The 15,002-nt window shown below is 39.0% G+C and overlaps 1 protein-coding gene across 1 annotated transcript in view; it reads right to left on the bottom strand.

The window, feature by feature from the left end:
* Window positions 1–11,220, bottom strand: part of LOC130921299 (uncharacterized) — a 209,289-nt gene extending 198,069 nt beyond the window's left edge. Inside the window, exon 1 of the mRNA XM_057845008.1 lies at window positions 11,040–11,220. Coding sequence (XP_057700991.1) covers window positions 11,040–11,081 — 42 coding nt within the window. The 5' untranslated portion in view covers window positions 11,082–11,220. The remainder of the gene's footprint in view (window positions 1–11,039) is intronic.
* Window positions 11,221–15,002: the final 3,782 nt, after the last annotated feature.

Raw genomic sequence — 15,002 nt, 5'->3', positions numbered from 1 at the left:
AAGATTAATTACTACCTTTCTTCCCCACATTGCTTCCCACGATATTTCTAATCGTAGGGAGAGGGATTGTAATCAATCAAATCAATCAATCAAAATTTATTTATATAGCCCTTTACAAAACCCGAAAGGCCCTCAAAGTGCTTTACAACAAAACATGGCTCAAGATAAATAAAAGGCAGGAAAATATTATACAATGACATTTTAAAAAATAAAATAAAACAAAGAGCGCATCGCAATAACATTCCAGCAAGTAAAACAATAAAACCGATAAAATCGAAAAAACATTAAAAAAGCCCTTAAGCTAATAAAACCAGGCCATCCTAATCTTTGTAAAAGGCGAGTCTAAAAAGGTGTGTTTTTAGCCGAGACTTAAAAAGACCTACATCCGTGGTGGTGCGGATTTCGGGGGGAAGGCTGTTCCACAGCCTGGGGGCAGCAACCGCAAAGGATCGGTCTCCCCACTGTTTAAGTTTTGGCCTTGGAACATCTAAAAGAAGCTGGCCGGTCGAGCGAAGAGTCCTGCCAGAGTTAAGATAGTTAAAATTTCCGATAGATAAGATGGAGCCTGACCATTAATAGAATTAAAAACAAACAGTAAAAGTTTGAAATCAATTCTAAAATGGACTGGAAGCCAGTGGAGTGATGATAGCATGGGGGTAATATGCTCACGTCTAGGTGTACCTGTTAAAAATTGAGCAGCAGCATTTTGAACAAGTTGCAGCCGAGAGATCGAGGACTTGGGTAGGCCAACATAAAGTGCATTGCAGTAGTCCAGCCTTGAACTTATAAAAGCGTGAATTGCTTTTTCAAGGTCGTGGCGACTAAGAAAAGGCTTCACTTTGGCTAAGAGACGAAGCTGGAAAAAACTTGCTCTTACAACGGAACTAATCTGTTTTTCAAAGTTAAGCCTGCTATCGAATATCACTCCGAGATTTTTAACGTGTCTTAAAAATGTCAGCCGGAGCGCCAGAGTTGGGCACAAGGGCTTTCATCATGGAAGGTGTGCCAAAAGTAATAAATTCAGTTTTGCTCTCGTTAAGGTGTAAAAAGTTTTGTGCAAGCCACTGCTTCACATCAGATATGCACCCTATCAATTTAGCAAGAGCAGTTTGTATGTGTGTTTGGATTGTAAGGCTTTAGCCAATTAAAAAAAGGCTCCAAATGCTGCCAAAATTCACTCTACTCATTTTACCCTGCCTTTTATCTCTATATTTAGGTAAAACGGCGCCATTACAGATTGCACGCGACAATGCGTGAGTAGGTTGTGCAGCACATGCGTTAATTGCGTGAAATATTTTAATGTGATAAAAAAAAATTTTTTTAAATTAATTACGGGCGTTAACGGGATAAATTTGATAACCCTACCTTAAGTCTAAACTAAAGACTCTGGATGAGTGTAACATATTATGTCTGTAACGTTAAATACAATTAGAAAACGATTTAATTTAAAAAAAAAAATATATATATATATATATATATATATATATATATATATTAAAAAAAGGCATGTCCGAAATTTTTTTGCCGATTCCGATACTTTGAAAATGACTTGATCGTACCCGATCGATCGGGACATCTCTACTGTTAACCATAACCCGAAATTCAGAGAAGTTTTGACATTAGGCTTAATCTTAGAGTTAGTGGGGTTTAACTGGTCGATGGAGTTGATTTCAACAAATTCCCAGCACTTTGTCAGATATTTGTTAGTTTCAGGGCTCCGGACTGGCTAAGCTAGCGCCAAATCCTGATATTCCCCTTTAAATTCAATCAATATGTTGAGGTGGCAAAGGGAGAAAAATGGGTAAAAAGTAACTGATTACTTTTAAAGTAACTTAGTTACTTTGATAATGAAGTAATCAGTAAAGTAACTACATTCCTTTTTTTTAGGCGTAATCAGTAATCAAATTACTTTTTCAAATAATCTGTGACAACACTGGTGATCCCCTATAATTGGAACACACCCTCCGGTCCCCCTTTTTAAAAAGTGGTACCACCACCCCGGTCTGCCAATCCAGAGGCCTTGCCACCGTGAATCAGGACGCCCAACCTGTCAATTCACTCTACTCTTTTCTCTTGTTTGTGTTATTGTCTTGTCTTGAAACTGAAAAATGAGTTCCTACACACCACATTATAACCACTAGTCAACATTCTGCTGGCGGTTCTTTGTTTGTGCTCGCATAGTCCAATTATACTTAATGTGTTTCATCCATTGTGGCGACAAACAGCAGGTGTCCCCACCTCTTCCTTTCCCTCGTCTTCTCATTTTCACACAAACAAACGAGCTCGCTGTGTTCTCAAGCCCGCTGAAAAAAGAACCCCGCTGATGTCACCGTGATGTAATTGGCGCCTCGGAATATCGGGAAGTGCGATTCCAGAAATTTGCTTGCAAATGTGCAACTGTCACCTATTTATTGGCATGGTACTGCTTCCATTTTAACCGCTCCTTTCGCCGCCTTCGTGGCGCGCAGTCCACATTATGCAACTGGGTCAGAACACGGCGTTCTGCCCGCAGACGAGCACACAGCCTTCTTTCTGGGTTTGCTGCAGCCGTGTGATGGGAGTAAGATGGACGTGGCGACGCATGCACACATAAACACACATGCACACACGGCTTAGTACACATCAAATGAGACACATGAGCTGCAGCACATCACATCCATGAGTCACCCTCTTCTACATCCAGCTAGCTACAGACGCATGCATGAATGCACGCACAGACTGAGCATCTATTGAGGTCAATGCGTTAAACAGCATGTTTACTGTTGAACTTAACATAGACATGTTTCCACTTAAACATAAAAACACAAAAAGATAAATATTGGGCAACTGTGTAGTGCACCAGTCAAGATAAAGCTTGTCTAAGTCCTGGTGTGTTGCATACAGGATATGCAGAGGTTACTCCTATACATTTACTTGAGTAACTTTTTGAGAATGTACTCTCTAAGAGTAGTTTTACCACACTCTAATTTTTACTTGAGTAGATTTGTGGAGGAGAAACGCTACTCTTACGTCGCTACTTTGGGCTACACTAGCGTTGTTACATTTTTCCTATTGACTCTACATTAAGACTGCAACAACTAGTCTATTACCGTATTGGCCCGGATATAAGACGGTGTTTTTTGCATCGAAATATGACTGAAAAAGTGGGGGTCGTCTTATATTCGCTGTCTAGACATTATACCCATTCATGACGCTAGATGGCGCCAGATATCATTGAAGCGATGTTCTGTCATGATGGATCTCAGCTACTCTCAAGTTTAATCAGTTTGCATTATTTTATTGCAATGTTTTTCCCTATTCAGATTTGTTTCAAGACTAGTTACAGTTAGACCTCACATTGATGGTTAATGCAGTTATTGCAATTTTGTTGTTTTATCACAATAGATTGGTTTATTTACATTTTAAAAACTAGAAGCCATTCATTTACAAATGTGATTGCACTTTAGTTTACATCAGGGGTCCCCAAACTACGGCCCATGGGCCGAATACGGCCGGCCTCCACATTTGGTCCGGCCCCCTGAACAAAAAAAAAAAAAAAAAATTTTTTTCAATAGTGTTATTTATTTCCTGGCTTTTTTCTGTAAAGAACCCAGAGAGGGTTATTTGGTTATTATCTATTTAATTAATAGTGTTATTATTATTATTTGTTATTTTATTTTATTTTATTTTATTTTATTTTATTTTATTTACTTTTGTTCCGTGAAGAATCCAGAAAGGGTTATTTGATTGTGGCTTTCTGAAAAACAATACATTTTTACATTTAGGCACTCCTGCAATCGTCACACCTTTTCTGTTACAAACTGACCCCGGCCCCTCATCAGAGAAGGGAAAAGTTATGTGGCGCTCACAGGAAAAAGTTTGGGGGAACCCTGGTTTACATATTTAAATGTTCAGATATTAAGATTTGAATAAGGCAAAATAACATGCTTTTTCTCTCAAATATATTGTTATTAGAGATGTCCCGATCGAGATCACGTCATTTTCAAAGTATCGGAATCGGCAAAAAAATATCGGCCATGCCTTTTTTTAAATATATATTTATTTTTTAATTAAATCGTTTTTCTAACTGTATTTAACGTTACAGACATAATATGTTACACTTATCCAGAGTCTTTAGTTTAAGCTTAAGGTAGGGTTATCAAATTTATCCCATTAACGGCGGTAATTAATTTTTAAAAAAATGTATCATGTTAAATTTATCACAATTGATGCATGCGCTGCACGACCCACTCACGTAGTGTCACGCTCCATCTGTAATGGCGCCGTTTTGCATATATAGAGAGCTAAAAGACAGCACAAAATGAGAAGAGTGAATTTGAGGAGCCTTTAGAGCCTCGTTTTAATTAGCTAATGCCTTACAATCCCTTTCCCTTCAATTAAAAATATCATGGGAAGCAATATGGGGAAGCAAGGGAGCAATTGATCTGTTTCTTAACACCTTAAGTTATATCCCAGTGCAGAGAAGATACAGTATATGAATTGGTAGCACTACGCACAGTCATGGTTCCACTTGTCATGGTTCCACTTCCCATCATGCTTTTGGCCATGGCCTTCAGTATCATTTACTGAAAGCTCAACAAATACACTAGATGGCAATATTTAGTCACAATATACAAGGTAACAAGTCTTTCTATCCGTGGATCCCTCTCACAGAAAGAATGTTAATAATGTAAATGCCATCTTGAGGATTTATTGTCATAATAAACAAATACAGTACTTATGCACTGTATGTTGAATGTATATACTCGTCCGAGTTTTATTCATTTTTTTCTTAATGCATTGCCAAAATGTATATGATCGGGAAAAATTATCGGTAATGATTGGAATTGAATCGTGGGCAAAAACAAAGCAATCGGATCGGGAAATATCGGGATGGCAGATACTCAAACTAAAACGATCGGGATCGGATCGGGAGCAAAAAAACATGATCATAATCATTTGTTTCAGATGTACTGAAATTTTTTCTGTATAAAAATTAATTTGGTGTTTAAAAAATCTTTTTTCAAACTTGGGTCTTGAAAAAGAGGGGGTCGTCTTATAATCAGAGCCGTCTTATATTTGGGCCAGTACGGTAAATTTATTAAAATCAATTAATCAATTAGTTGACAACTAATTTGATATTTGATTTTAACGGATCCTTGATAATGTGTAATGTGAGACTGCACGTGCCAGTGATTCGAGCAAGAGAGAGAGAGTTCACTGCTGCGACTGCAGCTGTTGGCTTGTTGAATCAATAACACAGGTAGTTCCCGGGTTAAGACGTACCCCACTTACGTGATTTCGACTTTATGACGCCTGTCGCGTTGTCGTTTTTTAAAAATTTTTTAATCTTGACTTTTGTTTTGTGCTGCATGCTTTTATTTTGGCGCAGGAAGCATAGAGCAGATTGCACTTCCTCACGTGAGCCATTTACACACCGCCCATCCCACTCATGCACATATAAAAGAAACCGCAGCAAAGTGAAGAGGTGACAGCCTGCGCACACATTTGTTGCTTGTGAAGCATCCAGATGCGACAATTGTATATAATCCCTTTTGTACTAGTTATTGTGCGTTTTCAATTGTGGTCGAATATTTGGGGTGAGTTTATGTGATTGTTTTTGATGATGACACAAGAAAAAGGTGTCGATAAAAAAGCTAACTGTGGATCAAGTCGGCTCTTATTCCCGTCTTTTTCAGCCCTCGAGACTCATGCCATCTCTTTAACTGAACATTTGTATGTTCTTCCATATCTTTACCAGTGAATTTGGCACCAGGGACATCATTTTCGAACAGAATTGATAGGTTTAGCTCAGTAAACATCTCCTCTGTACACTATTTCCATTCATCTACTCTTAGGGACAAACGGGAGGTTGACCCGCCTAGCCACAATTACTAACGTCATGAATATTAATTAGCAAAAGTGACATGTTGCTTGCAGTACGCCATTGTATTGTTTGCAGTCTTTGTTGATGAGCCGTTACTAAGTTACTTAGCGATCATGCTAAACAGTGTCTTAAGAAAGGTGACCAAACATCCTCTTTTTCCCGGACATGTCCACATTTTACATCCTGTACATATTCGTTACTACTTCAATTCACGTGTGGAGTCCCTCAAGGGTCAATTCTTGGACCACTCATATTTAACATCTATATGCTTCCCTTAGCTCAGATTATGGAACAGCATGACATCTCCTATCACACCTATGCAGATGACACACAACTGTACATTTCTGTGTCCCCACATGATTATAGTCCCTTAGTCTCCCTGAGTAAAAGCATTCATCAAATCAATGAATGGATGTGCCAGAATTTTCTCCAGTTAAATGTGGAGAAGTCAGAAGTGATCATTTTTGGGCCAAAAAAGGAAAAGTCAAAGATAAGCAGGCACCTTAGCACATTGTCACTTACAGCTACAAATCAAGTCAGAAACCTTGGCGTGATTATTTACTCAGACCTAAAATTTGATAGCCATCTAAAGTCCGTCACTAAATCTGCTTATTACCACCTAAAAATATAACCAGAATTAAGGGGCTTCTGACTCAACAAGACATGGAAAAACTTATGCATGCATTAATTTTCAGCAGATTGGACTATTGCAACGGTATATTTACAGGTCTTGATAAAAAAAAATCAGTCAGGAAGCTGCAGCTAGTACAGAATGCTGCAGCCAGAGTCCTCACAAACACAAGGAAGCTGGATCACATTACACCGGTTTTGAAATCGCTACAGTGGCTTCCAGTGAGTCAAAGCATAGACTATAAAATACTACTGCTCGTCTACAAAACACTTAATGGCCTTGGACCATAATACATGCTTGATTTGTTAGATTCCTATGAGACATCTAGACCCCTAAGGTCATCTGGAACCGGTCCCTGCATGTTCCAAGAACAAGAACCAAGCAGGGTGAGAAAGCATTTAGTTAGTCACCTCTGGAACAAGTTACCTGAAGGTCTGAAGTATGCTCAAACAGTTGGCTCCTTTAAATCAGGGCTAAAAACGCTTTTGTCTAGCACTGCACATCCATAACTGTCTATATATTTCAATCTACTTGCTTTCTATTCCTCTTGTGCTTATCTCCATTGCTGATTTCAATTATTATTAGTAGTAGTAGTTTTAGTTTTATTTTTATTTAGTTATTTTTATTCTATTTGTGATTAAATGCGATTTTTATGTATAATTTATGTATCATTTTATTTCCTATTTTGATTGTCTTGGTTTTTACGTTGTATTGATTTAAATGTGATTTTTATGATCTTCATGTGATGTAAAGCACTTTGAATTGCCTTGTGTTGAATTGTGCTACTGTATATAAATAAATTTGCCTTGCCTTGCCTTGCCTACTGCAGCCGACATTTTTATCGACATACGAATGAGCCCAGGTCGGATTTGAAAAAGTCAGAATTGGACTGTTCACACTGCATGAAAAATATCTGATACGTGTCGCATTCGGGCAAAGAAATCGGAATCAAACTGCATTGCAATGCAGCCTTTGAGACTTTTGGGAGTTGAGACTGAGACAAGACCAAGACCCGCAAAATGTGGTCTCGAAATTGGTTTCCAGACCAAAATTGGCTTGGAGAGTAAAACACTAGCTAAAAAACATGCAATTTGTGAAGGGCAGTAGAATGAATCTGGTCAATTTATGAATCTCTGGATGGCAATGTCCACTTCAACAGTCTGACCGATTTACTCACACTTATTGCTTGATGTCAAATCATCATTAGTTTTATTTGTTTAATTAATCATTTTTAGAATAGTGTGTTCTCATTTAACAAACAGCTCTTTAATACACTTTACACGGAGAGGGTTGTGTGCACGTTAAGAACACTGTGTAACAACTTAAAAAAACAACAACATTCTGTTCAGTTAGATTTTTATCATAGCTAAAATTAAAATTGACAAGCAGATTCTAGCATTTCCCACACCTTATCTACTGTACTACTTGCACACAGCTATAATTACAGTAGCGCTGTCCTTTGAAGAAATATAATAATGTTAAATAAATGTTGCAGTCATGCTTGTTTCTTCCATAATTCATCGTATAACACTATTAGATTTTTTGTATATGTCGGAAAACACTCAGGTGAATTGAAGTTCCACTCTGAGACCCCCAATTTGGCCAACTTTCAAAATCATCCGATATGCATGTGTCATACATCATCAGAAAGCTTAAAATCTCACTTTTCTGGGGGAAGAAAAATTTTGAACAGGAGGGCATTTAAAAAAAATGTTGAAACAGCAAAGCCCTAACTGGAGGTGAGAGCACGTGAGAGCAGAATTAAAGACGCCACAATTTTAACGAGATCTTATCACGTACTTACCTTGTTTCGATCCAAAAACTCCACGCAGCATGTATCACTGAGTGTCAAGACACAGATGTGAATGGCCACAGTCAGATTTGGGGGGGATTTTATGGGTGAAACATGGTAATAAAACTAGGGTCGCGATGTAGAAATCGCAGACATCAAGGAGTGGTCGAGATTTTCTTTTTCATATATTTACCCTTTTAAACTTTTTTTTTTTTCAATTTTTCTTTGTGTGGATCGATTATTTATCATCTAACATATCGGAGAAAATGCGACAGTAACAAAAAAAAATACAATTAAGCAATAGTTATGAGGCAGATATGTGTGACTTTTTTACATACGCAATTTTTTTCATTGTGACGCCATTTGTTTAAAAGTTTAAAATATGCGAGTGAATAATTTTGGTAAGTCGTTTTTCTTTTTTAAACAAAATATTAGACGTCAGTTAATGATTCTAAACTAAAAATGACAAACATTGTGAATGATAAATATAAATAATTACTAGGGTTGTTCCGATCATGTTTTTTTTCTCCCGATCCGATCGTTTTAGTTTGAGTATCTGCCGATCCCGATATTTCCCGATCCGATTGCTTTTTTTTTTTGCTCCCGATTCAATTCCAATCATTCCCGATAATTTTTCCCGATCATATACATTTTGGCAATGCATTAAGAAAAAAATGAATAAAACTCGGACGAATATATACATTCAACATACAGTACATAAGTATTGTATTTGTTTATTATGACAATAAATCCTCAAGATGGCATTTACATTATTAACATTCTTTCTGTGAGAGGGATCCACGGATAGAAAGACTTGTAATTCTTAAAGGATAAATGTGACTTTGTATATTGTGACTAAATATTGCCATCTAGTGTATTTGTTGAGCTTTCAGTAAATGATACTGTAGCCATGCCCAAATGCATGATGGGAAGTGCAACCATGATTGCGCGTAGTGCTACCAATTGATATATCTTCTCTGCGTTGGGAAATAACATAGGGTGTTAAGAAAAAGATCAATTACTACCTTGCCTTACCAATTACTCACATTGCTTCCCACGTTATTTCTAATCGTAGGGAGAGGTGTTGTAGGGCTTTAGCCAATTAAAAAAAGGCTCCAAAGGCTGCCAAAATTCACTTTACTCATTTTACGCTGGCTTTTAGCTTTCTATATAGGTAAAACGGCGTCATTACAGAATGAGCGCGACAATGCGTGAGTGGGTCGTGCAGCGCATGCAATAACTGCGTTAAATATTTTAACGTCATACATTTAAAAAAAAATTTAATTACTTATTGGGATAGATTTGATAACCCTACCTTAAGCCTAAACTAAAGACTCTGGATGAGTGTAACATATTATGTCTGTAACGTTAAATACAATCAGAAAACGAGTTAATTAAAAAAAAAATATATATACATATATATATATATATACTGGACTGTCTCAGAAAATTAGAATACACAATATTCTAATTTTCTGAGACAGTCCTGTACATTAATCCACCATTTAAAGCAGGGGTGTCCAAACTTTTTGCAAAGGGGACCAGATTTGGCGTGGTAAAAATGTGGGGGGCCGACCTTGGCTGACGTCCTTTACATAGAACAATATACAGGACTGTCTCAGAAAATTAGAATATTGTGTATTCTAATTTTCTGAGACAGTCCAGTATATATATATATATATATATATATATATATATATATAAAAAAGGCATCGCCGATATTTTTCTGCCGATTCCGATACTTTGAAAATGACGTGATCGGACCAGATTGATCGGCATCCCGATCGATCGGGACATCTCTACAATTAAGCGATAGTTATGTATGACGTAGATATCCATGACTTTTTTACAGACGCCTTTTTTTTTTCATTGTGACGTCATTTGTTTAAAAGTTTAAAATATGCGAGTGAATAATTTTGTAAAGTCGTCTAATATTTCGTTTAAAAAAAGAAAAACATCAATTAATGATTCTAAGCTAAAAATGACAGACATTTTGAATGATGAATATAATTAATTACCTTCGTTTTATGGCTGGGTTGAAACAAAAGCGGTTGCGCGATGTCTGTAAACAGGGGTTTCCAGGGTAAAACGAACAAATTAAAACTAGTTCGGGGGCTTCATGCAACATGAATCTGCTATTACAGCATATAGACATATTGTTCTATCAAACACAACAGTTGTTTTGGCTCAAAATACAGCAGTTTATCTTAAAGGGGTGCAAGAGCAGAAACTACTTTTTCAGTCTTGTCTGTGTTTTCCGCCATATAACAAGCGCATGTCTTTTAAGAAGACGGTACTGCTTATCCTATAGGTAGAAAAAAGTGAGGTGATTAAGATAAACTGATATCAGGATATTCAGAATGAAAAGACCAAGTATTAAAAACAGCTCCTGAACAAGTTCTACAGGGTAGTTTTTTTGTTGCTCGAACCAAGTTATCAGTGTACTATTGATAGTATAGACTGGGAGGGGCTCCAGTCAAATTGGATTGGACGTCTACCACCGTCAACACACACATGCACGCACACACACAGCGCTGAGAAGCACAAAATGGCTGACGGAGTGCATGTTTCGTTGGTGCGAACAAACATAATGATGTGAATATGACATTTCTTAATTAAGTGTTATGCAATTTCACAAATGACCAGTGAGGGAAGTGCCATTTTCAGCAAAAAAATGCATACCCAAGCCAATTTCATATGCATATCAATGCCCAGCATGCTGTGCCAGATCGGGGTTTAACGGTACTCACCGCAGGGTCGCCCATCCACGGTCCGGAGAGCCAGCAACCCATGCTTGGAAGATCAGCTTCTGATGCTTCGTCACAATTGTCTGACTCTGTCCCGGTTTATTTCCTCAGCATCTCTGCATCATGTGCGTCCCGCCCCTCCCCCTCCTCCATCACCACGGCTCCCAAAAACCCACAGTCGAGCCCCGGCACGTCTGTGCGCCACTGCGAGAGCGGGAGAGTGATGTGCAACGCAGGGAGGAGAAAACACGCAGACCAGGGTGGAATCTGATTGGACGCTTCCTCAGACCGGGAGCCAATCGGGGCCATTCCGGACTCCCTTTAGGACGTCGTCGCCTCCGAGAGAGAAGCGACGTGCGCAAAAAGGGGGTAGCCTGGATGCGGAGACAAATGCAGAGGAAACACTTCATCCATCTTTACTGAATTCATGTGTATATGTCTGTGTGTTTTTTTCTTCCAAGTATTCCACGCAGGGATTCCACAAAATACCCAAAAAATAACTCGATACCGAAACAGTATTTGGACTAGGGGTGTGATAAAATATCGAAATGGTGATATATCGTGATACTTTGTATCCCAAAAGGTTATCGATATGCTCCTGACAAGAATCGAGATATCGTTTCAACAAGGTGTCAATGTTTAAAAACAAAAACAAAAAATTTAAAAAGGAACCAACAAGTTGTTATCAAAATATTCCACCATAATACAACCCCTAGCAAAAAGTATGCAATCACCAGTCTCGGACGAGCACTCAGTCAGACATTTCATCATGCATTCGAAAACACTAAAAGAAATGAATAAAAAACATTGTGGTGGTCAGGAAATTTTACTTTTATAGAGCAAGTGCAGGAAAATATACACTCACCGGCCACTTTATTAGGTACACCTGTCCAACTGCTCGTTAACACTTAATTTCTAATCAGCCAATCTCATGGCGGCAACTCGGTACATTTAGGCATGTAGACATGGTTTAAGACAATCTCCTGCAGATCAAACCGAGGATCAGTATGTGGAAGAAAGGTGATTTGAGTGACTTTGAACATGGCATGGTTGTTGGTGCCAGAAGGGCTGGTCTGAGTATTTCAGAAACGGCTGATCTACTGGGATTTTCACGCACAACCATCTTTAGGGCTTACAGAGAATGGTCCGAATAAGAAAAAATATCCAGTGAGCGGCAGTTCTGTGGGCGGAAATGCCTTGTTGATGCCAGAGATCAGAGGAGAATGGCCAGACTGGTTCGAGCTGATAGAAAGGCAACAGTGACTCAAATAACCACCTGTTACAACCAAGGTAGGCAGAAGAGCATCTCTGAATGCACAGTACGTCGAACTTTGAGGCGGATGGGCTACAGCGGCAGAAGACCACGCTGGGTGCCACTCCTTTCAGCTAAGAACAGGAAACTGAGTCTACAATTTTCACAAGCTCATCGAAATTGGACAATAGAAGATTGGAAAAACGTTGCCTGGTCTGATGAGTCTCGATTTCTGCTGCGACATTCTGATGGTAGGGTCAAAATTTGGCGTCAACAACATGAAAGCATGGATCCATCCTGCCTTGTATCAACGGTTCAGGCTGCTGCTGGTGGTGTAATGGTGTGGAGAATATTTTCTTAGCACTCTTTGGGCCCCTTAGTACCAATTGAGCATTGTTGGAATGCCACAGCCCACCCGAGTATTGTTGCTGACCATGTCCATCCCTTTATGACCACAATGTACCCAAGTTTTGATGGCTACTTTCAGCAGGATAATGCGCCATGTCATAAAGCTGGAATCATCTCAGACTGGTTTCTTGAACATGGCAATGAGTTCAATGTACTCAAATGGCCTCCACAGTCACCACATCTCAATCCAATAGAGCATCTTTGGGATGTGGTGGAACGGGGGATTCGCATCATGGATGGGCAGCCGACAGATCTGCACCAATTGTGTGATGCCATCATGTAAATATGGACCAAACTCTCTGAGGAATGCTTCCAGCACCTTGTTGAATCTATGCCACAAAGAATTGAGGCAGTTCTGAAGGCAAAAGGGGGTCCAACCTACTAGCATGGTGTACCTAATAAGGTGGTCGGTGAGTGTATACGGAATCACTCCATTCTGAGTAAAAAACTATGGAATCATGAGAAAGAAACAAAGAAATAACAATCAAAACACATCTCTAGTATTTAGTAGCACCACCTCTGGCTTTCATTACAGCCTGCAGTCTCTGAGGCATGGACTTGATGAGCATTCTTCATCAATTGGCAATTTCAATCAATTTGGCACCAACTCTCTTTGAATGCAGTTGCCAGATCATCTATGCAGGTCGGAGCCTTGCTGTGGACCATTTTTTCCCTTCATTTTCCACCACAGGTTATCAATAGGGTTGGGATCTGGGCTATTTGCAGGCCATGACATTGACTGGATGAGCCTTTCGCCAAGGAATGCTTTAACAGTTTTAGCTCTGTGGCATGATGCACTGTCATCTTGGAAAATAACAAACATATTTTCAATTGAAGGGATAAGAAAGCTGTCTAAAATTCCAATGTAAACTTGTGCATTTATTGAAGATTTAACCACAGCCATCTCCCTAGTGCCTTTGCCTGACATGCAGCCCCATATCATCAGGGACTGAGGGAATTTTGATGTTTTCTTCAGTGAGTCATCTTTGTAAATCTCACTGGAACAGCACCAAGCAAAAGTTCCAGAATCATCACCTTGTCCAATGCAGATGCTTGACTCTTGACACCTTGTACAGAGCAGATTCTTGACTCTTGACAAGGTGTGCGTTTCTGAATGCTCAAGAGTTGCACTTTTGAAACTATTTTTTTCAAGCTAGTTTGCTCTACATGATAAAATGTCTTAGTGAGTGCTCGTCCGAGACTGGTGATTCCATACTTTTTGCCAGGGGTTATATTTGTGAATTTATGTGTATTGGGCATTAATGAATGATTATGACAGACGTCATTTTGTGCCATCTCACTTTTGAATGGATGCAAAAATTCCGAGCTGGACATAATGGAGTTGGTGCCATAATTTGCCGATGACAATTAATGACATCTGTCATAAGCATTCATTAATGCCCAATATAGTGCCATGTCAATCTTATAACGGTCTTATAGCAGTCTTATGACAACACTGTCAAAGTGTTACCTACCGTATTTTTCGGACTATAAGTCACAGTTTTTTTTCATAGTTTGGCTGGGGGTGGGACTTATACTCAGGAGCGACTTATGGGTGAAATTATTAACGCATTATGATATTATTTCACATGTTATTTTGGTGTTTTGGAGTGACACTGATGGTTTGGTAAACTTGTTAGCATGTTCGTTATGCTATAGTTATCTGAATAACTCTTAATAGCTATGGCCACGTTCGCGTTCTGCCTTTGGCAATGTGTGTTCAATTGTATTATTGACTTTTTTGTATTGAAATGCATACTTATACGCCCATGTGGGGCGCACTTGCACTTGTTTACGTGAAGAAGAGTGCTCACACGCCAGAAGCAGACTGACAGCTACGTAGCTATGAGTGAGTGGGCGAGTTAGCGAGAGAGAAACATGGCTGCGAACCTACGTTCATTTTTTATGCTTGTAAAATATCTCTACAGAGGCAACGCCTATGTGTGTCATCTTTTCTGTTGTTGTTGTGTGTTTTCCACCCGCGATCGGACACTTAGAGCCAGTTGTGTGGTTGTTTGAACGATGTGCTAATGCTAGCAAACGCATGCTAACCGTTTTTGTCATTGCTGTAAAAGCACCTAATTATCATTTATTTACGTTGATGCGAACCTGTTTGGTATCGAGGACGAAATTGATTCAGCAAATTATACAGACGTCCAGCATCGTCATTTGGGAGTTTAGCCCACTGAATAGCCAGGACCGAGCCGTAGCGTCCTGGTGAGGACAGTATATTCGCATTTCGTTGTTCATGCACTTTACACTGTACACTTATTCAGCATGTTGTTCTCTATTGTATTTTCATATTA

This window comes from Corythoichthys intestinalis, chromosome 9 (assembly GCF_030265065.1).
Source record: "Corythoichthys intestinalis isolate RoL2023-P3 chromosome 9, ASM3026506v1, whole genome shotgun sequence".
Lineage (NCBI taxonomy): Eukaryota > Metazoa > Chordata > Actinopteri > Syngnathiformes > Syngnathidae > Corythoichthys > Corythoichthys intestinalis.
The sequence above is the reverse complement of the archived record's forward strand: the minus strand, read 5'-3'. Positions and strand labels throughout refer to the sequence as shown.